The sequence below is a fragment of the Nannospalax galili genome, unplaced genomic scaffold, assembly GCF_000622305.1.
Source record: "Nannospalax galili isolate Female #2095 unplaced genomic scaffold, S.galili_v1.0 scaffold451, whole genome shotgun sequence".
NCBI classification, from domain to species: Eukaryota; Metazoa; Chordata; class Mammalia; order Rodentia; family Spalacidae; genus Nannospalax; species Nannospalax galili.
In genome coordinates this window covers 2,377,178-2,403,909 of record NW_008331662.1, presented here as the reverse complement: position 1 = coordinate 2,403,909, position 26,732 = coordinate 2,377,178, and the positions used below count along the sequence as shown (strand labels likewise).

General features: G+C 39.7%; 1 protein-coding gene across 1 annotated transcript in view; it reads right to left on the bottom strand.

The window, feature by feature from the left end:
- Nucleotides 1–4,573: 4,573 nt before the first annotated feature.
- Nucleotides 4,574–26,732, bottom strand: part of Brdt (bromodomain testis associated) — a 48,888-nt gene continuing 26,729 nt past the window's right edge. Inside the window, exons 12-17 of the mRNA XM_029560495.1 lie at nucleotides 23,079–23,140; nucleotides 22,065–22,239; nucleotides 11,886–11,986; nucleotides 8,206–8,411; nucleotides 7,306–7,474; nucleotides 4,574–4,649 (exon numbers count right to left, since the gene is read on the bottom strand). Of these exons, the coding sequence (XP_029416355.1) occupies nucleotides 4,581–4,649; nucleotides 7,306–7,474; nucleotides 8,206–8,411; nucleotides 11,886–11,986; nucleotides 22,065–22,239; nucleotides 23,079–23,140 (782 nt within the window). The 3' untranslated portion in view covers nucleotides 4,574–4,580. The remainder of the gene's footprint in view (nucleotides 4,650–7,305; nucleotides 7,475–8,205; nucleotides 8,412–11,885; nucleotides 11,987–22,064; nucleotides 22,240–23,078; nucleotides 23,141–26,732) is intronic.

The following is a 26,732-nucleotide window of genomic DNA, read 5'->3' as shown; positions in this document are numbered from 1 at the left end:
TTTTTAATTGGGTTACTTCTTGTCTTGATTCTCTGTTTGTTGAGTTCATTATACATTCTGGATGTTAAACCTCTGTCAGAAGTGTTGCTGGTGAAGATTTTCTCCCATTCTGTGGGCTTTCTCTTCACTTCCTTGGTTGCTTCTTTTGATGTACAGAAACTTTTTAGTTTAATGAGGTCCCATTTGTTGATTTTTTGACCTTGTTTCCTGAGCAATTGGTGCCTGATTTAGAAAATCCTTTCCTACACCTATATCTTGGAGGTTATTGCCAATGTTTTCTTCTAACAGCTTCAGAGTTTCAGGTTTACATTGAGGTCTTTGATCCATTTGGAGTTGACTTTTGTGCAAGGTGAAAGATAGGGGTTTAGTTTCATTTTTCTACAGGTGGAGATCCAGGTTTGCCAGCACCATTTGCTGAACATGCTCTTTCCTTCAGTGAATGTTCTTGGCCCCTTTGTCAAATATCAGGTGGTGAAATTGCATGTACTCATATTTGGGTCTTTAATTTTTTCCCATTTATCTATAGGTCTATTTTTGTGCCAGTACAATGATTTTATGACTATAGCTCTATAACACAGTTTAAAATCTGGTATAGTAATACCCCCAGCATTGCTCTTAGTGCTCAGGGTTGCTTTGGCTATCTGAGGTCTTTTGTGCTTCCATATGAATCTTAGGATGTTTTTTCCCAATTCTGTGAAGAATATCATGGTGATTTTGATTGGCAATGCATTGAATCTATAAATAGGATGGTAATTTTCACAATATTAATTCTTCCAATCCATGAGCATGGGAGGTCCTTCCATCTTCTGATGTCTTCCTCAATCTCTTTCTTTAAAGATTTAAAATTTTCATTGTAGAGGTCTTTAATGTCTTTGGTCAGGTTTATTCCAAGATATTTTATTTTATTTTATTGCAGCTATTGTGAGGGGAATGTCTCCATGTACTTTCTCTGATTGCTTGTTATTGGTATATAGAAAGGCTACAGGCTTTTGTAAGTTACTTTTGTAACCTGCCACTTTATTGAACGTGTTAATAATTTCTAAGAGTTTTCTGGTGGAATTTTTGGCGTCTCTTAGATATATCATATCATCTACAAAAGGGGTAATTTGATCTCTTCTTTTCCAATTGTTACTCCTTTAATTTCCTAATTTTAAAAAATATTTTTTGTGTATGAATGTATTGCCTGCATGTACGTGAGTGCACCCATGTCGTGCAATGCCATGGAGATCAGAAGAGGGCTTCAGATTCCCCTGGAACTGGAGTTAAGGATGTTTTGTAGTTGCCATGTGGGTACTGGGAATCAAACCTGGGTCCTTTGCAAGAGCAGTCAGTGCTCTTAACTGCTGAGCCATTTCTCCAGCCCCCTATTTCCTAATTTTTAAAAATCAAAATTACCGAAAGCTAGAGTCAAAAGTGACCTCTCTAGAGGAAGAGGTATTGAACTAGGAGTTTTAAGGCAGGTTGAGTCTATAAAAATAATTCCTTCAAAAAGGATTCGTGTACCCAAATGTGACATATTAAAATGCTATTGTTTTTTTTTTTTTAAATTGCAACTGAAGACTGTAAGACCTCAAGTCTGTTTTACAGGTGCTGGAAATGGAACCCTGCCTGTGTGCTTCCACTGAGCTTCCATCAGCAGAAGAGTACTGTGGAAAGATCAGTGGACTGCAGGTCTTGTCAGGATCTGAGAATTGTAGTCAGGAGCCTATACTAGGTAAGCTAGAAAAAAAAAATAGTGAAAGAATAAGATATTTGAGGCTGAGCTGAAAGGATCGTTTTTTAGTCACTAGTAATAGGAAAAGGGTGTAGCTGGAGGTGATCTCATTAATCAAGATCATTAGCAAGCAGAGAACTCTCCATTGGAGGGAAAAAGGAGGCAGGAACTAAAATCTCTGGGAACAGAGTGATGGGAAAAATTAACCTAATGTGGAACTAATGAACTATGACCTTAGTATAACTGTGGTCTTTATGGTGGATGAGTAAGTACTAACAAATGTATTTGACAAGAATCTTATGTAGTACTAATAAGCATGCTTGTTGATACAGAACAGGACTCTGGGAGCTTCCTTGTACTCAAATCATAAAGGCCATTCTGAGCTCAGTCTCAGTCTGAGATAAGACAAGGCAGACAATCTCAGAAACTGCAGGCTGTGAACACCTTAGAAATTGCTGCCTCTTGCAGTGAACTTTCAGGAAGCACCTGCTACCATGTGTCTTGTTTGTTAAAATAGCTAAGATGGTACTGGCATCAGCATATTGCTGGGAAATATCACAACCCCACACTTGTCCAAAATATCTACTGCTTTATAAAATGCTGTTTAAATTTCCTATAATAGCTTAAGGGGCATGTACCCTTCTATGCTGAAAGTCTCAAATCCACCGATATGATTATTGCCAAGGGATGATGGACAAATTCTATAACAACCTGTATGTACTTCTGGTCTGTACCTCAGTTTCCTCAGCAGAAGCTCAGACTGGGCCTGCGTGTAACAAAGATTAACTTCCTCTGCATCCTGAGGATGGTTTGAGTCTTCTCAATGGTCTAAGTCAGTCTTGGGTTAATTCCAGCAACAAAAGGAATGAACTGGGAATGGAAAGTGACTCTGAGTGGCATAGTTTAATGACATAAGAATTAAAAGCTGTGCATTTTTAGAGAGGAAGAAAGGAGAGAATGGTCTGCAAGTGGCACTACAAAAAGCTCTCTAGAAACAAGCTAGTGAATCAATTGCTGGATCCCACCTCCAGAGCTGCTGATTCAGGGAGTCTCAGGACCTGCACAAGACTGGGCCTCAACATTAATCATGGTGCGGGGAGGGGCTTGCTAGACCCCACCCTCTGAGGATCTATAGGCAGTTAATGGTTGCTGAGGGACAGAGAGATGATTCTTCAGTGTAGCCACTAATCTGGGAGGGGTTGAGGGAGGGAGGGAATATGATCAAAATACATTGTATGAAACCAAATAATTAAAAATGCAGAAAGGGGACTAGTTGGGAAAAGGAAAGGGATCAGTGGGAGGGGGCAAGAGATGGCAATAGTGTAGATATGGTGGAAATATATTATAAATATGCATGGAAATATCATAATAAAACTCACTATTGTATATATCTAATCTATGCTAATAAACAACTTAAAAGCAAAACAAAAACTTCCCAGCTGAAGCAGATGTAGCTGGCTGAGGGGGAATCACACTTTCTCAACCACTTAGAACAACACACACACACACACACACACACACACACACACACGGTTGACCTATGTAAAGAAGCCAGGCTTTACCTGAAGACAGTCATGTGTATGAAGATAAGAGAACCAAAATGGTCTGTGTGTGTGTGTGTGTGTGTGTGTGTGCATGTGCCTCTGTGTGTGTGTGTGTGTGTGTGTGTGTGTGTGTGTGTGTACATTTCTATGTATGCAGGCATGTGCATGCCATGGCATACATGCTGGGGTCAGAGAACAATCTCACTGTGTGTCAGTCCTAGCCTTGGACTTTCTTTGAGATAAACTTTCTTTCCTGTTTTCCACTGCATATGTCCAGATTAGCTGGCCCACACAGAAGCACTGGGATTTACAGATGTTGTAAAATGTATGTCTGATGTTTTACATAGGTTTTGGGAATTTGAATTCAAGTTCTTTTTGGCAAGCACTTTTATTCACTGAACCATCTCTCCAAACAATCTTTTATTTTATTTTATTTTTTAAGTATATAGAAAGGATCAGGTATAAACCAGTATTTTTCTTTCTTTAATTTCAACCAATCTACCCAAAGATTTAAATATAGTACATGAAATTGGCCAGGTGTGTAAGGAGGGGTGCAGATAAGGGAGAGGATTTAAATGGGATCAAAATATATTGTATGAAATTCAATAAAAAATACAAGCTGGACATTGTGGTACACACCTTTAACCCCTGCAGTACTTGGGAGCCAGAGGCAGGTGGATCTCTGTGAGCTCAAGGCCAGCCTGGTCTACATTGGGAGTTCCAGGCCAGCTGGGGCTACAGGGAGACCCTGTCTCAAAAACCCAATATAAATAAATAAACAAAAGTAAAAACTCAGCTGGTCGTGGTGGCAGTGGTGGCATACTCCAGGAATCCAGTACCTGGGATATAGAGACAGGAGACTCTGGAGTTCAAGGTCATCCTTGGCTACATAGAGAGTTCAAGGTCAGCCTGAGCTTCGTAGACTTTGTCTCAAACAAACAAGCAAAAACATACAAATAAAAAATAAAAATGACAGAAACTGTTTTTATATATACTTTTACATATTCATTTTTCCAACCATCAGAGACAATCTCTTTTAGATTTGCTTAGATCAGAGCTATAATACATAGCTGAAAATCCTCTGTAGAATACAATTTATTCACTTTTAGAGATCCAAATTGTAAAATTTCTTTAAAATTATTTCACTAAAAATGAACATATATCTATTAAAAATGTAAGTGAAAATTGTTTAATTATTTTAGGGCAGTCAAAATACAATATACAGTTGATATCTTGGTATGTGAAAGCAATCATTTTACCATAAGCATTGTAAACATTTATACCATTCATTTAAAGTTGATAGTTACTTTACAAACTGAGTTTTAATAGAAGTTATTTTCAAACATTGTCATAATGTCTCTTTGAAGAGTGATATCAATGGTACCCGCCATCTGCAGAAAAGAGAAGACTTGAATTAGTTTAAAATGTATGCCTTTATTACAGCTTTACACAAATAATCATGTACATATGGAAAAAATACAAAATATCTATTTAATGTAATGACTTTGTATATGCTTTAAATTTTTTGTTAAAACACCTCTGGTTCTTTTACATATGTTATTTATATGATAAATATCCTCAAGAACATGAAGAATAAGTTAGATTATTTCTGGAAGCCAAGAATCTCTCAATATTGACAGAGTTTGAGTAAGGTAAGAATGTGAACTGAGAGCTCATGGTTTTATTTCTGTATCCAACATAGTGCTAGACACATAACATCATCCTAATAAACCAAGACACTCCCTATGTGGGAGAATTATAACATATGAGAGCTATGAGCTTTCTTTGATTCTATCACTATGTAACCTAAGGCTAATTCTACTTAAGTTCATTCTCTGTGTAACTATGAAGATTGTGTTGGATAGCTTTAGTGTCAACTTAACACACCTGGGTTGAGGGGGCCTCAATCGGGGAATTGCCTCTATTGGACTGGCCTGTGGCCATGTCTGAAGGGCATCTTCTTGATGAGTGATGCGGGAGGGCCCAGCCCACTGTGGGTGGTGCCACCCCTGGGCAGGTGGGCCTGTGTTGTATAGGAAAGCAGGCTGAGTAGGGGCCAAGGGAGCAAGCCAGTAAGCAGCGTTCCTCCATGGCCTGTGCTCCAGCTCCTGCTTCCAGGAGTTCCTACCTTGGGCTCCCTGATGAACTACGACCTGGGAGGTGTAAGCTGAATAAACCCTTTCCTCCCCAAGTTGGTAGTGGTCAGAGTGTTTTGTCATAGCAATGAAGAAACAAACTAGGACAAAGATCAATACTGATTTTTTTTTTAATTTTTGTCTTTTTGAGACAGGGTCTCCCTGTAGCCTCAGCTGGCCTGGAACTCACTATGTAGACCAGGCTGGCCTTGAACTCACAGAGACCCACCTGCCTCTGCCTCCCCAGTGCTGGGATTAAAGGCATGTACCACACACTTGGCTCTAAGTCTTTTTTTACATGCTCCAAATCTTTTAGAAATGAGCTCAATTAGAGGAAAAGCTAAGACAACAGAGACTTGTTTATTCTGAAGCTTTTTAAAACTTTTTATTTTGTGTATGTGTGTATTGCTTTCATGTGCATAAGTGCACCCATGTCATGCAGTGCCCACAGGGGTCAGAAGAAGGTGTCAGATCCCCTGGAACTGGAGTTACAGATGGTTGTTAGCCACCATCTGGGTGCTGGGATTCAAACCTAGGTTTTCTGCACAAACAGCCAGTGTTCTTAACCACTGAGCCATCTCTCCAGCCCCTTGAAGTACTTTTACAAAGCCAAGTTGGAGTTTATCATGAAAGGTTTTAACATTGAATGTTAGCATGATCATTCTGAGAAGGGGTGAGTGGCATGTGTGAGAACAGTGTGCACCTAGAGTGGGCTGAGCTGTAAAGAAAGCCCCCCAAGTTTCCCCCAAAGCTCTTGTTATATATGTTAGCTGTTTCTTGCCATCTGAAATGATAGCAAAACTAAAATTTAAAGGAGTCCCTCCCCCTGGGAACAGCAACAGACAAGTGAAAGTTTTGTAAAAATACCAGTCTGTAGCCAGTTGGCAGTAAACTGGGTTTTTCATGGCTATGTCATACAAACAGAGTTGTGGCCTTCCTACCAAAAGAGTAATAAATATAAGTACAAAAAGAATAGTGAAATTATGTGTTCGAAGGAAAATGGATAGAATTGGAGATGATAATGTCCAGCAAAATAAGCCAGACTCAAAAGAAAAGTAGTGGAATATGTGGAATCTGGATTTTTTTTAAGTTATGAAAATATAAGGGGACTATTTGGGAAAGAGACCAGTGCAGGGGGTGAGGAAGTGTTGGGCAAAAGTGTGTTACAGGGTGTGAATCTGACCAATGCATATTATGTACATTAATGAAGATATAATGAATACATTAGAAGAAAATTTAAAAACACAGAAGGCACAACAGAGTGAATACTAACATAAACTGTGGACTTATTTTTTATGTGTATATGTGTGTGTGTGTGTGTGTGTGTGGTGTGCACACATGTATGTGAAAGCTGGAGGTTGACACTGAGTATCTTCCCTGATTGCCCTCCACCTTATTACTAAGGCCAAGTCTCTCACTTGAACCCAGAACTCACTGATTCAGCTAGTCTAGCAGCCAGCTTGCTCTGGCAATTCCGTCTCTATCTCCTGTCTCCATGCTTGCCTGGTATGCATGTGGAGGGGAAGGGTCTTATTCATCTTATGAGGCCTTTCCCCTTCCAGGAGGGAGTACCTAATCTTGGGGATCTGAACTTTGGTTCTCATCCTTGTACAGCAAGCACTTTACCAACTGAGCCATCTCTCTAACCTCCAACTATGGACTTATTAAACAAAGGCTTATTATGTGTTGATGTTGGTGGCAGGGACAGTGTTGTGAAATTCTGTCCTCTGGATATGACAAGACTATATCACTGTTTGAAATCAGAGCAGCAGTCGTTACACACAAGACCCTGACAAGATTGGGTACTCCCAATCTCGAGCTCATTTCGAGCTTATCTTTGAACATGAAGACAGTGGTGTGTTAACTCATCCCTTTTGTAGTCTCGTTTCGCAAAGGGAATTAATTCACTTACTGCCTCTCTCCTTCTCCGTTCCTGCTCCTTCTCCCTCGCTAGGTTTCGGTCCTGGAGAAGCTGGAGCATGCTTTTATCCTGACCTTCCTGTTCTTTCTGTTCTTCTCCGAGACACTTGCTTTGTATTTTGTTTGAAAGAGATTCAAGAGTCAATCCATTTCTAAGCTCCCTAAAAGAAATAGTAAAGCTTAAAGTAGGTTTCAAGGTCTTTGGAATTTTTTATTACAAAGACACATGATTAAATAACAAATACAAAGTACCAAATACTTGCTTTCCCATGTTGCGACATTATTTTTCAACTTACTTTATTAATTTATTTATAGACAGGATCTTATGTAGGCTGGCCTCAAACTCACTAGGTAACTAAGGATGACCTTGAACTTGTGAAGCTTCTGCTTCTACCTTCCCTGATGCTAAGATGACAGGTGTGCACCACCACACCAGATTTATGTGTGCTGGGGATCAAATCCAGGGCTTCACCCATGATAGGAAATCTCTGTACAAACTGAGACACCCCCGGTCCTTAAACTTTACTTTTGATCTGATACATTTTAAATAGGATAGGCTCTTTTAACAACCTAAAGAAGAAGGGTTTTGGAAAATTGTGACCAAGGCATACACCACTATCTTCCTATGTTAGAATGGAAAAACTTGGAAGACATTTCTAAGAAATAGTATCATTACAATTCAGTAATATTTGTATCTTTGCTAGCTGAATTTCTTGGCTATTTCTATCTTCTTCAAAATAGATTCAATCATTTAAAGAATATTAATAAAAATATACCTTTTATAATTATCATTTGCTGTGTGTTCAACTAGATAAGTGACTCACAGTGACTTAACAGTTAAAACACATTTCTAAACCTCCCAACATCTTCTCTAACCCAATAAGTCACAGACCTCTGACTTTCTTCTGATGCTTTTGGTTCCTTTGAGTTTTGTTCCAGATGTTTCTGTATTTGTTCTTGTGTTCGAGCTTTTACTTCTTTTTCTATTGCAGCTTTTCTAAACTGGTTGAAAAGCTCATCTGAGGACTTTAGTACATTTGATGATTTTACTGGTTTGCCTAAACGTTTCCAAGAGTCTGCATTCTTAATCTTTATATCCTAAAATAAATAAATACATGAATCAGTTTATGCTTACAGATGTCAACTGAAGTTTGGGAGGAAGACAGTGATTCCACTATAGCATTAGATCAAATTAAGACTCGAAAGGCCTTCATATACTTTGACTAAAGTTGAGGAGAAACAAATCATTTACATTCAATTACATATCTAATACCAAACTAAAGTAATATAGTCACAAAATTTCAATTTAAGGCATATATGTTAACTGCATAATTTGTATGAAGTGTAAAAACAAGCAGACCATTCACTGTAATCAAGACATTTATGAACCTATAGGGAAAATAAAGCAAATACACAAATAATTAATAAGACATAACACACCGTTAATCCCAGCACTCAGGAGGCAGAGGCAGGTCGATCTCACAGAGATCAAGCTAGCCTGGTCTGCAAAGTGAGTTCCAGGTCAGCTGGGGCTACAGGGAGACCCTGTCTCAAAAACAAAAAACAAAAATTATAATCCTTCCCCCCACCAAAAAAAAAACAAAAGAAAAAATATATGATTTTACTGAGAGTGAAATGTCATGGAATTTGTTGAGAAGCCTGATATAACTGTGTCTCTCATTTTTGAGGTAAGAACAACTGATGTGATCACCAGGTCTAAGAAACACCATGGCAAAGGTCAATATTGCCCAATAGAAATATATGAAATTTAGCATTTTCTAGTAGACACATCTAAAGTTTCGAATTAAAAATTTAATAATGTCCAATTGTAACTGAGTATGCTTACAACATTGTTATATCAACATGTAATTGATATAAAATATACTTTGCAGTTTTCATATTTGGTCCTCTAATAGTCATGATTATAGTTTAAAAGTATGATTAAAAGCAATTGAGCATTACCATTAATTAAAAAAACTTACAAAGTAGTTATATGTAACCAAGCTGCTCCAAATATATTTGAGCTTTCCAGACACTTAGTTGTGTCAGTTTAAAAATTCAAATTAGTTTTAAATTTTTAATGCTTTGTTTCTTGGGTCTAGCCACATTCCAGTGCTCAGTGACTAGAGCCCACCACATTATATAGGATATTACAATTCTAGATGCCCTAAGAGTTATTCTGATTCTATGGTAGGGAAAGGAGACCATGCAATATTCTATTGAAATTTCTATACTTGTCTCCATAATTATGCTTGGTTGTTCTTTTGATATACTTCTATGAAGTATTAGGGGAAATTTCTGCCTAGGGTACTCTTCTATAAGTCCCCCCCATCAATGATTAGTATATATTTATATCCATAGATCTTCAATTTCTGTCTTAAAGGATCAAGTCAGAGCATCCCTCCTCACACTGGCCACATATACAGAGACCTCTGCAAATGGTTACCCAGCAACCAGATTCAGGTTAGTGGTAAGCACCCCGCAACACCCACACCCTCCTAATGTGTCAATAGTGCTGAGGGTTAGGGTTAGGGTTAGGGTTATAAACAGGTGGTGTGAAAATAAGACAGAAAGGAACTATGGGCAGCACTTATACAGACGGCAGGAGAGTTCACAATACAAGCACTGAATGAGAGAAATTAACGAAGTTGGAAGAGTTAGTTCATGCAAGAAGAGATACATTGTCCCAAGGCAGAAGAAAGAGAAGAAAGGCAAAGCTGTAGATTCTGAGAAGGAAGAAAAGTGAAGAACTTATTGAAATGATTTATTTCATCCCTTCTTTGGGCAATATTTGAACCAGCTGGGGTGTTATTTGTAAAGACTGTTCTAGGGATTTTTATTGAATCATCATTCTGGATCCTCTCTTTTCAATGCATGCTAACACTGCTGGCCCTGAGAAAACAAGACTGGGAGTGAGTGATGTTGACCTGGAAACAGCGTGCTTCAGCATTTCAGGTGAAGAGGCCAGGCTACACAGTCCCATTTCTTCTTAAGCCTTCCTTCCCACACTTCAGTTATTACTGTGAGTGAGGACTTGGGAATTAAAAATAAAAGAGTACACATGCTCTTTCAGCTGTGGCATAAACGTCAATGCTATGACATATTTGGATGCTCTGGTGGTTATTTTTGCTCTAATATCTTCATCCTTTTGAAAATTTTCTTATTCTTTTCAAACTTTATTTTGGATCAAAATTATAGTTTATTAAATTATAAATAAAAATGTTATAGTACATAGAAAACCAAATATTATATTTAATAAACTCTCTAGCACTCTTTTTCTGGATTAGATGACACTCTATTAATTAAAACAAAAAATAAAATAGAAAATTAATGTTGCTTTTTAGATCCACACAAAGTTTTAAAAACCACTTACATTAAATATAGCCCTTAATAACAACTGGTAGAATCCCATTAAACAAATCAAAAATAGGGCTGGAGAGATGGCTCAGCAGTTAAGAGAACTGGATGCTCCTGCAGAAGACCTGGGTTCAATTCCCAGTACCCACATGGCAGCTAACAACCATCTATTACTCCAGTTCCAGGGGAATCCAGCTCCCTCTTCTGATATCTGTGGGCATTGCATGACATAGGTATACTTACACACATGTAGGCAATACACTCATTCACATAAAACAAAAACAATAAAATATTTTAAAATTAAAAAAATCAAAGATAGTAACAAAACACAACAGAAAAATCAGTGCTTTGTTCCTCAAGGTGAAATGTTAGATTTCCTAAGTACTCAGTCAATGACCTTAAACAGTAAGAAACATCAAGACTGAGATTTGTCCCCTGTAGTTCTTGTAAAGAGGGAAAGAATCTCTATATCCCCTTTGTGGTTTGAGAATTCATCCCAGTGTCTAGAATAGTACCTTATATTTTTAATGTATCCTAAATGTCTGGAAGATATGTTGAAAGAATAATGTCAGTGTGTGCTTGAAGACTCTATTAGGAAATCCTCCAGAGATTCCAAAAGACGCTTTTATGACATGTTTTTAAAAACTGGGACAGGGGGTTGGGGGCATATAGCTTAGTGAAAGGCCTAGGGCCCAATTCTTAGTGCACGTGTGTACAGACACTACACATTTAAAAACTAAAGAATAAAAAGTAAAAATAAAAAGGAGCAAGGTGTGGTGACACACACCTTTATTCCCTGCACTCAGGAGACAGAAGCAGGCAGGTCTCTGTGAGATCAAGGCCAGCCAGGTCTACATAGTGAGTTCCAGGCCAGCTGGGGCTACAGGGAGACTCTGTCTCAAAAAGACCCAAAATAAAAGAATAAAAATAAATTAAAATAAAAAGGAAAGAAATGAAAAAAATTTAAAAATGGAGACACCAGCAAATACCAACATTATAGAATTCACAGTTGAACTAGCTATGAGTGCTGATTCTAGTGGGAGGGAGATGGATGTGGCTTACATGACTTTGCTTTTTTTTTCATGACATAAGTGAAAAATTAGGCTCATGGATAAAAAAAGAACTCATTAGAGTTAGTACTCAACATCTTTCACATAATTCGTACTAAGTTTTAAGCCCTTTCAAGATGCATAAGAAAGAACAGCATCAGTTTACCTTCTGCAGAGGAACTTGACACTCAGGTTCCAGCCTTATCATGTCATTGTCCCCAGATGGACACATCACACTGAGGCCATTCAGGCCTTGTTTGGAATCACCTAAAAGCAACATTTTTAGAAAGCTATAATAGAAATATTTCATAGTACTTATCCACACTTTAATTTTCTTTTTTTCTTTCATGTCAGGTACCATGAAAATAAAATGGCCAGATGTGGTGGCACATGCCTATAATCACAGCACTCAAGAGGCTGAGGCAGGAGGGTGATGAGTTCAAGGCCAGCCTATACTACTTAGTAAGATACTGGTTAAGGAGAGATAACCCACCAAAACCCCCACAAAAACAAACACCCACCAAAATAATAAAATGCTGCCATATAAAATCAAATGACTAATTTTTCTATGCATCTTAACTTTGGTGTATTATTCATGGGGGACAGGTTATATTGTAAAAATGGGCATTTCTCACTTAAAGGTAACCGTTGTTTTCTTCTTATTACTTTCTGTTTTTGTTTTGGGGAAGATGAAGGGTAGATGACATCATGGCTGACATACCATGATGTACAACAGCCCTGTTCTCATGCCATGAAGCCCTCCAATTTATAGACAGGCTTCAACTCCAGAAGTGGGTCTTGATTCAGCTAAACTAGTCATGACAATTCTGTGCTCCCCCCAGTAGCTCAGAAAGAGCAGACCAACATAAGTCTTCCAGGAAAAGACACTGCCTGAAAAGCCAATGTGAGAATGAATAAAACACAGCCAACAGGATGCTGTGTGCTATAATACTAACCAATCAAGCACAACATGCCCACTGGTGCAATAGTGGCATGACTATTACAGGGATAAACAACTGCTTTCTGATTGGATTCGGGGCCTCATCCACAGGAGGGAATTCACACCTGGCACCATATACCTGTTCAAAAAGCCCATGGCTGGGAGGTCCTAGGTCCTAGGGAGAGACCCTACTATTGTTTTGCTAAATGGTCATGTTATCAAACTGCTTTCTAAATATTTCTTTATACCTAGACTTGTTCTGCTCTCAACCTTGGCCAGAAAAGCTTCTTTTTGCAGTGGACAGCAAAGCAGAGACTCATAACTGGTCAAAGTGCCGAGGAGTCCTCAGCTCTAAATGGAATATCTCTATCAAACTCTTCTCTCCCCCAGGCTCAGGGAACATAGTAGAAGAGGTGGTTGAAAGAAATATAAGGACCAGAGAGGATGGGAAGGAGTACTGTGAAATGTCTTCTGGAGATGACAAAGGTGTTGCACTCATGAATACACAGTGGCTGCTTGCACAAGATCAAGCCAGTCAACATTCCAGCATGGATGGGAGAGGGGCTCACAGGGCTCCACTCCTAACTGATAAGTGATTGGTAAATGATGGCAGCTAGGGCAGAGTCATTTTTCTTTGGTAATGTGGCCACTGATGGATTGTCCATGCTTTACCTCACACTCATGTGCATATGATCAGCACTAACTGGATTCAGTGGATTATGCACGAGGAGGAGGAAGAGTTGGAGTTGGTAGGAAGACATGTTGGGCAAAGGTCTAGGTGGAGTTGGAGGATAATATTGAGATGGTGGAAGGGTTAGGAATGCTAAAACTTTTACTCTCTCATGTAAAGGGAGCCTGGGGGAGAGAAGAGTTTGATAGAGATATTCCATTTAGAGCTGAGGACTCCTCGGCACTTTGACGAGTTATGAGTCTCTGCTTTGCTGTCCACTGCAAAAAGAAGCTTTTCTGGCCAAGGTTGAGAGCAGAACAAGTCTAGGTATAAAGAAATATTTAGAAAGCAGTTTGATAACATGACCATTTAGCAAAACAATAGTAGGGTCTCTCCCTAGGACCTAGGACCTCCCAGCCATGGGCTTTTTGAACAGATATATGGTGCCTGTTATTTCTTTACCTTCCTGGGTTTTTTCTTTCTTTGCTTTGTTTGTTTTAGGTGCTGGGCACTGCACCTAGGACCTTTCATATTAAAGCTTAAACTTTCATATAAATATTTCACTTATTGTAGGTAAAGATAAATTACAGAAATTTTGAACTCTGATCTAACCAGGCATAAAGAACTGATCTACCATTGGACTTCTGAGTATGTATGCCAGCAAAGTCCTTACTGCTTTCTTCAGTTTGAGTGGAACTTTCTGTAATTTGCAACCAACAACATCCTGATACAGGAGACAAAGCTGGCCACTTCTGTTCCAACTTTCTCTAGTCCATGTCTTAGATCCTAGTTAATGGCAAAAGCATAGAGAAAGAAAAAGAAAAAAAAAAAAAGAACCCTACAAAACTGACTCATTGTTTTTGTTAACTGACTCAAGTTCACAAAATTCCGGCCATTTATATGCTGTGGGTACTTATATCTAGGCTTTTGCTGTGAATCAGTCCCTTGACTAATTCTCTGGCTAAATCACATCTGTCTTCAAGGTGAGGCTAGAAGAGAGCAGGAAACCTGGGCATGGGAAGACTAAAGCATGGGCAAAGCAGGCCTGCACTGAAGAGAGATTTAGATTCGTACCTATTCAGCTCAACAGCTCAGTGAGGAATGGAAAAATAGGGAGAAAAGCTGTAAGTACAGATACATCTCTTCTCTGATTGGGGTCATATATTATCTAGGAAGTAGAGTGTATATGAAAAGTGAAGAAAATTCTAGACCGATTCTCAATTGTTGATAGGCGGCAACAGTACCATAATTATGCATTAAATGGAAAGGATTAAAATCTGGGGATTGAAAAGTGGGAAATTTGTTTTTACATGATATTATATGATATGCAAATAAAGATGCTCCCTGGAGATGTAGAATTGTGCCTGGAGCCAGATACATCTGAGTTGTAAAACTATCACAAATCACAAAGATTACCCAGAAGCAACATACAGTGCACTATCTCTCAACCTTTTTCATGTTCTGATATCTAGAGAATAGTCAAGAGTAATGGAAAAGTTGCTCTAAGCCCATTGTTCTGAGAGCTGAGGGCAATGCTAGTTCAGTCAGGCTGGCTGACTTTGGTAGGAGGATCATGAATTGAAAGCAATGTGGGCTACACACATAGCACACCGTCTCAAAAAAAAGTTAAGGATGCAACTCAGAATGTTGCCAGCATCTAAAGGCAGTCAGATATAAAGATAAGTGTAAAAAAGTTTCAGAGAAATAGTTCAAGAGCTAATAAGGTCACAGAAGTGTAGGAAGGGTGTCAAGGGCCCAACTCTGAGAAATATTTTTATGTAAATGGACACTTCAAAAACCTACAAAACTCACTTTCCTCTAGAAACCCCGTCATCCCTGTTCCAGATCTGCTGCCCTGAACCCACCTCCAGCCCAACCTCATTCATCTCCATGCTACTAACCCGGGTTCCACATTTGTAGAGTTCAGTTTACTTGTGAAGTTTCTTTCAACTTTCTCCTTTTTCTTCTTTCTATTACTTCATTTCTCTCCTATAATTGTAACAGCCCAGCTGTCTCCCTCCTCCTCTGTTCTCCCAACCTACCCCCCATCAGCCTACATAATACTGGCTGTTTGATCACCGGCTCCCCTGACTGTATTCTCATCACTGGCCTCAGTTCCAAGGCTCTTTGTGATGAACACCCCGTCTACCTTTTCATATTTATTTTCCCACATTCCTGATGCTCAAACAAGAGTTTTAATCACATAATCATATTTAATCATATAAAGAATCTTCACACAGATTCTGTTCTTCCATTTGGAATGCCCGTCAGTCCTAGGCACACAGGAAATCTTTTATCTCCAACGCCCAGCTCGAATGACATTTATTTTGTAAAATCCACATCTGCCAAAGCCATCAGGTACTTCTGCCTTCCTCATCCCCTTAAAATTCACTTTTGTTTCTTTTTGGTCATATTACTTTTACCTGATTTGTTTTCTGTTTATAAGTTGTTCACTTTTCTACAAGTTGGCAAAATTCCTGACTCTCCTTATATTTGCCATATGGATTGACACAGATATGACAGTTTAGTACTTTTTTTTTAAAACAATTCAGCACAATTCAGGGAAGATTTTTATGAGAATGGGAAAGGGTTAATCTATAATGATAATTTTATTAATATTTTATGAATAAAAATTTCAACTTAAGGAAAAAAATTCCATTTCATGTAGAGAGAGGGTTGAAAACATTAATTTACCTTTTCAGTAAGAGATTTTGGCATAAAAATGTATTAAGCACTGAAATTTAAGGTTTAACCAAAAATTGGTTTCCATTGAAATTAGACACCAGAATAAAGTAAGCCTTTATAATGTCTATACATTTATAATTTCGCTTGGATACACTGCCACCTGCAGTTGGAAAATATTATAGTAAAATGAATAGCAAAATTCAAGCATCATCCAAATGCCCTTTTCATAATATATTACCCACAGGGAATGTATAATCTGATATGATAAAGTAGATTTACCCTTTCTGAAGGTTAGGTATTAAAAGCTGTCTTTTCAGTACAGAGTGTTTTTTGGTGTTCTTCAAGGACGGTTGCCCTTACTATTTGTCTACAATACACTCTAAGAAAACATACACTCTAACAAAACATCCATATCTTCCTACTCTGGTCTCTGTTTTAGTTGTTGTTATTGTTGTTGGTTTTTTTGTTTTAACTGATATTTTCAAATTTCTCAAATTTAAAAACTCAAAAAACTGCTTAAAAGAAAACCTTGCATTTGTGTTAAAGATCGCAGCCATCTCCCTGTCTGCCATACCGGCAAGTTTTTACACAGATCCCATTGCTTCTCAATTTGTAGGCATTGGTGCCTACAAAAGTTTTGCAACAGCAAAACATCTCCTTGCCAGTGTAGCTCTTCATCCTCATCCTACAAATGCTCTGCAGCCAGTGATCCTGGCGGTGATTTTCTCATAAACCCATCTTCCTGGCCTTCTATCACACAATCCCCCTTTTCTCCTATCTTTGATTATCTCTTCTTTTTTTTCTTCTTTCTCTATATTTTCCTTTTCTCTTTTGATATAGGGCTGGCCTAAAACTTCTAAGTTCAAGCAATCCTCCTGCCTCAGCTTTCTGGATAGCTGGGACTGCAGACACACACCACAACAAATTTAAACAACTTCTTTTAATTAGTTGATTTCCTTTGCTGAGATTTTCTTTCCTAGAATCTTGTCTTTAAACCTTTCTTTTATTAATTTTTACATTTTCCTATGCATTTTCTTTCATTCCAATGGCTCTGAGGATCTTCCTAAATTACATCCATTTATATTTAATTATTTATCGTGATGCCTAAATTACATTTGCTGTGACTTCTGTTAGTTCCAAATACCCATTTCTGTTTATATTTCCAGTTAGATATTCTATATCATCTCACACATGTTGCAAACAAGCTCTACCTCTGACTTCCCATCAAACCATTAATCTCCCGACATGTTAATCATTCTACCAAAGTCTGTAAATTCTGTTACAAAAATATTGAATTCACCTCCTTTTCATGCTCACTGCATTAGTTTGAGAGATCTGAGTTACTCCATCTTAGATAAAACCTCCATGGAACTGACCCAGCCCTGAGCCCTGTTCCAGGAAAAACCACAAAAAAAAAAAAGTATACTTGAAATGGATAGAGAACAACTGCCCTGCTAATGGTCAATTAACCAGGGACAGGAAAGTACTAAAAGTCCAAATATCTTTTCAGATTTCCTGAAGCCAGCAGTTTATGGTTTGGCACTGGGCTGCAACCAATCAGATGCTTTCCAGGCTGGAGACCCCCTACTCCCCTACTTGCTGAAATAAACCTATAAAAACCTCTGTCTCCCAAAGCAAGGGGTCTCACATCTGAGATCCGCTGGGTCGGTGACAGAGTGGGCCCAAGCTTAAGCTTGTAACAATAAAAAACCTTTGTGTGTTTGCATCAGTTGGCTCCTTGGTGGTCTTTGGGGTCTCGTGAATGTGGCACAACATCTTGGGGGCTCGTCTGGGATCCCCAAGACCTCCCCCCAGGATCCCCGAACTGGAGGGTTCCTGGCCGGCCAGTAAGTGTCTGTTTGTTTCTAGTTGTGCCTGTCTGTGTCTGTCCTAGTTTTTATTCTGAGCCTCGAGGCAAACTTGTGAACAGTGTGGTCAGGAATGGTTGGAGTGGACACGCTGGATGACTGTGACCACAGAGGTCTGGAAGATGTTCCAGACCCTGGCAGAGGGGATGGAGGGCCCTGGACTCTGTTGATTTCTGTGAAAGGACAAGGTGGGTCACTCCTGCGGTGCGGCAGTTCGCCGCTGTCCTACTTTCAGTTTTTCTTCCACACGAGCGGGGGAATTTGCTACTTGGCCTTCTGTGTGTCTTTCTGGCTCTGTTTTGTCTTTGGCTGTCTATTTCTCTGTGACTGAGATGGACACAATGGGACAGAGTCCCTCTATACCCCTGGACCTGGTTGTTGCACATTTTGGAGAGGTTAAGACTTGAGCCCATAACCTCTCTGTTGTTGTCAGAAAGAATAAACTAACTACTTTCTGCAGGTCTGAATGGCCCACTTTCAATGTGGGATGGCCCTTGGAGGGGACCTTTGATCCCGCTGTCATTAACACAGTTGAGAGAATTATTCTTTAACCACGTGTGGGACACTTGGATCAAATATCATCCATAGTGGTCTGGGGAGATTTAGTTAATAGCCCCCCTCCTTGGGTCAAGTCTTTTCTTCCTTTACAGAAAACTGAGGTGCTGACAGCTGCAGAATGGAAAACAACAACCCAGAAAATACCTAAACCTGAAACCAAACCATCAGTACCATCACTGTACCCTGTCTTACAGGGCAGCACAGAAGAAAATCTAATTTTTCCTCCCCCTCCTCATCCACCTCCTCCACAGGGTTACCCTCTCCGGAACTGGCACCCCGGTACCAGATTCTTCACAGGCATGGGGGGACTGGCTCAGGGGGCTAGGAGTAGAAGGGCAGCAACACCGGAGGGTCCAGACTCTACTGTTCTACCCCTCAGAGTCGCTGGCCCCATGGATGAGGCTGGAAACGAGCCCCATCACTATTGGCCATTGCCCCTAGTGACCTTTACAACTGGAGAACCCAGAATGCTCCCTTTTCTGAAAATCCTAAGGAGCTTATTAATTTATTAGAAACTGTCTTATTCACACACCAACCCACTTGGGATGATTGTCATCAATTATTACAGGTCCTGTTTACCACAGAGGAAAGAGAACATACCCAAACAGAAGACAGGAAATTAATTCCTGGCAATACTGGTGTCCCTACTACTGACCCGACACTGATTGATGCTGCCTATCCACTGACCCGGCCTGATTGGGATTATAATACTGCAGAAGGTAAGGGGAGGCTTCTGGTTTACTGCCAGGCTCTGTTGACAGGTCTCAAAGCGGCTGCTCGTAGGCCAACTAATTTGGTAAAGGTATACGATATTAGTCAGGAACTAAATGAAAGCCCTACTGTGTTCTTGGAGTCAGCTGCATTCTTGGAGCGAATAACAGATGCCTTCCGCAGGTACACTCCATTAGCCCCAGAGGCCAAAGATAATATAGCAGCAATGGCCATGGCTTTTGTTAACCAGTCACCTCCGAATATAAAAAAGCTCCAAAGAGTAGAGAGACTGGGTAAAAGAGCTTACAGGATTTAATAACTGTGGCTGAGAAAGTGTACAATAATAGGGATAGTGCAAAGGAAAAAACAGATAAAGGCAGAAAGAAGGCATAACAAGGACCTAGGAAGGATCCTGCTGGCTGCCACTGCGGATCCAGAGGACCAGCAGGCAGAACAAGGACCTGGCAAGGATCCTGCTGGCTGCCACTGCGGATCCAGAAGACTGGCAGAGGCATCTGAGACAGATAGCGTTGGGGAAGGGAGTCTCTTGGAGTATGTGGATGACCTACTTGTGGCAGCAGACAGCCAAGAGGCTTGCATGGACAGCACAGAATGCCTGTTGCAGACGTTGGGAAGCCTGGGCTATCGGGCCTCTGCTAAAAAGGCCCAACTATGCAAACAACAGGTCCAATACTTGGGCTATATACTCAAAGAAGCACTACTGGTAAAAGATGCTTACAAACTAACTTTGGGCCAGAACTCGACAATCACTACACCACATGCAATTGAAGGAGTTTTAAAGCATCCCCCGGACAGATGGCTAAGTAACGCCCGTATAACTCATTATCAGGCATTACTTCTTAATCCAGGTACCAGTTGCCCTGAATCCAGCCACACTCTTGCCGGACCCAGACTTGGATGCCCCCCTGCATGATTATGCCAGAATCCTGGCCCATGTCCACGGTACCTGATCAGATCTGAGAGATACCCTGTTATCTGATGCTGAAGTACATCAAGAGAATGCAGGACTTAATTCAACATGCCGAAGTCAATGGCTGTAAAGCTTTCCAACTCACTAATGTGGTGCCAAATATTAGAAACCCAGAAATCGAGGGGGAAAACCTGGAGCCTATTGGAAAACAGATTTCACTGAGGTAAAACCTGGCAGGTATGGATACTGTTATTTGCTAGTCTTTGTAGATACTTTTTGGGGATGGACTGAAGCCTTCCTTACTAAACATGAAACGGCTCAAATGGTGGCAAAGAAACTGTTGGAAGACATCCTCCCTAGGTACAGCTTTCCACAGATGATAGGGTCAGATAATGGACCGGCTTTTGTGTCCAAGGTAAGTCAGAGTCTGGCCACAGTTCTGGGGATTGATTGGAAATGACATTGTGCTTATAGACCCCAGAGTTCAGGACAGGTAGAGAGAATGAATAGAACTCTGAAAGAGACCTTAACTAAATTGACCTTAAAGACTGGTGGTGACTGGGTGACTCTCCTTCCATTTGCACTCTATCGAGTGCATAACTCCCCTTACCAGATGGGATTAACCCCCTTTGAGATCATGTTTGGAATGCCCCCTCCCATTATCCGTAACCTCCTTGGCAGAAATGGTTCTTCAGAATAGGAGAGGCCTAGACCTGTGGTTCTTGCAGCAGGGAGGCCTCTTTGCTGCCCTTAAGGAAGAGTGTTGTTTTTATGTAGATCATTCTGGGGTCATCAAAGAATCCCTGGACAAGGTTAGAGAAAGTCTGGCTCGAAGAGAGAATGAATATAGAGCTAAACAAGGATGGTTTGAATCCTGGTTCAATAGCTCCCCTTGGTTGACCACTTTGATTTCAACCTTACTCAGACCCCTCCTCATTCTGATTATGCTCTTGACTTTTGGGCCTTGCATTTTAAATAAATTGGTAGCTTTTATAAAAGAGTGGCTGGGAGCTATACAGCTAATGGTGATGCGAACCCACTATCAGTCCCTCCAGAGTCTGGGTGATGAAGAACATGAGATGAGGGAGAACCCATGATTGGGCCCCCAAGGTACTAGTCAGAGGGGGGAATGAGAGACCTGAGTGACTCCATCTTGGATAAAACCTCCATAGGACTGACCCAGCCCTGGGCCCTGTTCACACACACACACACACACACACACACACACACACACATGCACACACAAAAGTATTCTTGGAACGGATAGAGAACAACTCCCCTGCTAACAGTCAATTAACCAGGGACAGGAAAGTACTAAAAGTCCAGATGTCTTTTCAGATTTCCTGAAGCCAGCAGTTTATGGTTTGGCACTGGGCTGCAACCAGATTCTTGCCAGTCTGGAGACCCCCTACTCCCCTACTTGCTGAACTTGCTGAAATAAACCTATAAAAACCTCTGTCTCCCAAAGCAAGGGGTCTCATATCTGAGATCTGCTGGGTCGGTGACAGGGTGGGCCCAAGCTTAAGCTTGTAAAAATAAAAAACCCTTGTGTGTTTGCATCAGTCAGCTCCTTGGTGGTCTTTGGGGTCTTGTGAACTGGGCACAACAAGTTTTGTTGCAGTACCTTCTGTCCTAGACTACAACTGCAACACCCAGCTTCCTTACAAACTAATCAGGGCATCCTCATCTTAATCTACTCTCTATTTAGTAAGTAGCAACTATCTCCTTCATCAAATCTTTATTGTCTATTTTCTTTTTCAGTGGTGCGTGTTGACCTCAGGCCTCATGTATGCTAGGTAAGTGGTCAACCTCTAAAGTCTTGTTCAAAGTTCCATGTTACATACAAAATTAAAAGGCTCAAATGTGTTGGTATTAGTAACAAGCTTTGGCCTAAAACTGCCATACCTTCACTCTTCTCTAAGTATCTCACACATGGACTCGGGCGTTTCTTAGTCACAGCTCTGTACTTATGAATGTCTTACCTGAAGGAGGCTGAGTCTGCGTAGGTGTACCATTCTCCACACACAACATGTATTCAGATGCAAGGTAGCCCAGGGAGGGCTGGGGGTGACTGGCTGCTGCTGTGCATGGTGATGCAATCTGCTGAATGAAGGAAGGTTCTACAGAGGCTATGTCTTGCACAGAAGATGGTATCTGCTAAAGAATGAGAAATAAAGGTGCCTTTCCGAGTTTTAACCACATAAGAGACATAACTAAGAGACTAGAAATACAAGCAACAAATCAGCAATGATTCAATGATACCTTTTGAATATATATTACAGAAGTCTCACAGACCTATGAGAGATAGTGATTTCTGCCTCACAGATGAGGAAACCAAAAGTAAAAAGATTGAGTAAGCAACCTGGTAAAAGCCTGAGATTCTAAGTAGTTTGTTCTCTTAGCTTTTGTTTGGAAATGTCACCTCATGGTACACACAGGACTCTGCACATCCTACTTTGTATTCACATTATCAAGACTAGGAGGCTTCTAGACCTTACTTATCTGTTTGACTTACAGAACAGTTATAGCTTATCAGAAAAAGTCAAATCACTTCTGTAGCCAATATTTTTTTTTCATTTTTTTTAAGACAGGGTCTCCCTGTAGCTCCAGCTGTCCTGGAACTCACTATGTAGACCAGGCTGGCCTTGAACTCACAGAGATCTGCCTGCCTCTGCCTCCCGAGTGCTGGGATTAAAGGCGTGCACCACCAAGCCCAGCTGCCAATATTTTCTAAATCTTTGACTACTTAGTTGATGAGTTGAATGCAGTGACTTTATGTAAATAAAATAAAAATATGTGATATTTATTTCTTTTTGAGACTCTTATTGTGTAACCGAGGCTAACCCTAAACCTGTCATCTTCCTTCCTCTGCCTCCCAGATGCTGAGATTATATATGTACTATTCCCCAATAAAACATTTTAGAGACAGTTACTAGTATGCCAGTGAGTTATAGCATATATACTGTTTTAAATTATGAGATTACAGATTAACTTACCTTTATATTATCTTCTGGAGGAACATCATTCTGTTTTACTCCAGCAAAATTAGCAAGTATTTCTGAAAATGAATACAGATAATTATTTCAACATGTATAAGCTTAAAAAAAACCTAAGTTACAACTTTTTCATATTTTAGAAACCAAGTGGCTTGAGAGTTAAGAATCTGACAAAGTGAACTCAACTCTCTGGACTTAGGATGTCAGTCAGAGGGCATGAACTTTCAGTCAGACAAAGATTAAGTTCAGATTACAATGTGAATAAAACTGATAATATATTGCATTTTTAAAAATGCTGAGTAGGTTTTTAATCTTTTTACCACATAAAATGTGCATCAATAGATATGTTAATATTATGTGTTCATATTAGAAAACATGTCAGACACCATAAATATGTTATTATTATTTGTCAAGAAAAGAGATAAAATAGTATTGTTGGGTTTCACAAATAAAGAAAAAGAGACCACTTCAAAAGAGTGCCTTTAATACTAATCTCTTACACCAAGAAATTTGTATAGCCACGGGCTTTGCCCTATTTTAGTCCAATTTTATTTAAATGGGAAAAGATATTTTCCCCAAAGATATTTTCTATGTCCGTAATGGAATAAACATCCACTCAGAAATTCCACCTTGGATTATGATCAGGCAAATTACAACTGTGCAACTTCACTGAAAAGAACTTCAGTGAGAGTTTAAAAAGAGTTACAGGGCTGGAGAGCTGGCTCGGAGGTTAAGAGTGCTGGCTGCCTTTGCAGAGAACCCAGGTTCAATTCCCAGCACCCACAAGGCAGCTAGCACCTGTCCATAACTACAGTTCCAGGAGAATCCAACACCCTCTCTGACCTTTGTGGGCACTGCACGACATGGGTGCACTTACATACATGCAGGCAATACACTCATAACATATAAAAATAAAATTAAAAGGGAATTACAAACAGAGCAAATAGGCTTGCAAACAGCAGTACCAATTACACAGCTAACTACCTAGAAACACAGCTGTAAGTGGCATAATGAAAATAAGTGAGAATTTATCGTAAGAGAAAGGGAAGTTCTTTATTTGTCTGAGAGGACACAGAGGATACCTTTATTATAAGTGAAATATTTGAGGGGCTGAAGAGGTGGCCCAGTGGTTAAGAGAGCACACTACCCCAGCAGAGCTTGGTTCCCATTTCCCACTTCAGCTGGCTCACAGTCACCTGCAACTCCAGCTCAGGGAATCTGAAGCCCACTTCTAGTCTCTGAACACTTGAATTCACAGGCACATACATTTTTGATATCCTTGGTAGTCTTTTCTGCTTCCTAAGCACTGCACTTGCAGTTTCAACTAGATAGTGGCAAAAGGTTTTTTGTGGCTTTTGGAGGGTTCGTAGGGTGGGTAGGACCTCATGTAGCCCCTGATGACCTAAAACTCACTATGTAGTTGAGTCACCTTGAATTCCTCATTCACCCGCCTCTACCTCTCAAGTGCTTGAATTGCAGATGTATGCTACCTCATCTGGTTTGTGTGGTGCTTGGGATGGTACCCAGGGCTGTGAGCATGCTTAGGTAAGCACTCTATAAGCAGATGGTTTTTAAATTTTAAATTTTTAACTTATTTTGGAGACAGGGGCTCCTGTAGCCCCAGCCCACCTGGAACTCATTATGTGGACCCAGCTGGCCTCAATCTCACATAGATCCTCTTGCCTTTGCCTCCTCAGTACTGGGATTAAAGGCATGTGCCACCACACCCAGTGTAGCAAATGGGTTTTATAGGACCTCCTTTATCCTTAGAAATATGTGTGTGGCAGTGCTGTGAACGTAAAAAGCTCTACCTGTCTGTCAGGGCATGACTAGGTTCCTTTTTGTTTATCCTACAATGATTTCTGGTGCCATCCTCCCCTTCATAGCCTTGCCGTATGGTGAAGCAACCAACTGGTAGTTACTGCCTTGATCCAGCTCTCCAAGCCAGTTGTCATGAACCACCTGAGTGTTACTCAGTTCAGGTTCCAGGGTACCAAGGCTAAATAACACCAGATAGTCAAACTTAAAACATTCTAATTACCTTCTGCCTCCTGAAATGCCATCAGTCTCCACTGGATGTGTTACTGCTCTTTCCTCTCTTAAAATATTTGATGCTGGACACTGTTAAAATTGCTAAATGCCACTCAGAGGTATGCTTTAATTTAAAGAATTCAAGTGTTTAAAATGACATGAATCATCTTAATATCACTCAGGCAAGACTGACTTTAGTGTTGGGGTTAGGTGGAGGGGAAGATTCAGGGAAAGCATGGAGGATCTAGATCCAGGTTTCCTTCACTTTTGAAGGAAAACTCAGTTTCAGTTTTGAACAAAAAACAAAACACACTTCATTAATATAATATACACACATCTGTGAGTCTATCTTAATTATTCACCTAAACTACACTATCCTACAGTATAAACTCCTTAAGAGTAATAAAAATATGACATACCACATTAGTGTTCTGTTAAGAAAAAATTGAAGAACATCTCCTTAGTTTTGTAACATAAAACTAAAGTTAAGAATTATGAAAATTAGTACCTCAAAATCTAGAGATACTAGCAAAAGGCATCAAAGAATTTTAATTAAAATTTCAAAATCACCTAGTGAGAGGTTGAATAAGAATACCATAATGCCAAAAAAGTCAGAAAAATAGTCACTAAGGATTTTAAATTAGAGAAACAAATCACACTTACGTTAAAAAGAATAAATTGTAAAAAATGATTGAAGTCATTACATGGTAATTTATTTCTTATTCTAGAGAAATGAAAGCAAGTCCCAAGATGGGAAATGATTTGCTCAAATTTATCACCCAACTATGTTCTACTGATTTGAAAAAGAGCAATTTGTTCTACATAAAAAAAATTCATTCCCTTTAAAGAACGTTTTGGTTACTTTCATTGTAGTGCTTGGTGGCTACTTTAATATTAAGAATGAATCAATCATAAGCACTTGTTCCTTTTACTAAGAGTCTTTCAATTAGAGGCAGAAAAAGAAAGCAACATACAAACAATGAAAAAACAAAACAAAACAAAAAAACTAGAGCAATCATTCTTAAACATGGTAGAAGCCTTGGAAATAGTTTTTAGAGTGTGCATACCCAGCTCCCCTGTCCACTCCTGTTCAGACTCAGAGACAGTATTGGACAGGAAATTCTGATGTGCTTCCAGGGTTGAGAAGCACTCTTCCTAACAGCCTGTTTATCCAGGAAGATCAGTTTACATAGAAATCCCTTTTAGTGCATGGGACAGAAATGACTATTCTTAGATCCAACATACACTCAGTATATGAACAGGACTTTTTTTTTTGTTGTGGTGGTGGTGGCGTTTTGCTTGTTTTTGTTTCTTGAGACTAAATCTCACTGTAGGACACCAGGCTGGCTTGGAACTCACAAGAGATCTGCCTGCCCCTGCCTCCACCTACATCCCAACTCTGGCTATGAAGAGGGTTTTTATTTCATTGTAGCCAGCCTAGTTCCTTGACTTTTTTATCCCTCTAAGATCCTTCCAGTCCTCTGAATAAAGACTTTAACTGATGATAAATTTAATCATATTCTTACTTCTGTAGAAGACCTTAACAGCACTAAAATGACTTCATTCCTACTTTGAAGTCAGTGACTTAGAGTGAAAAATAAATAAAAGTGAATTGATGTTATT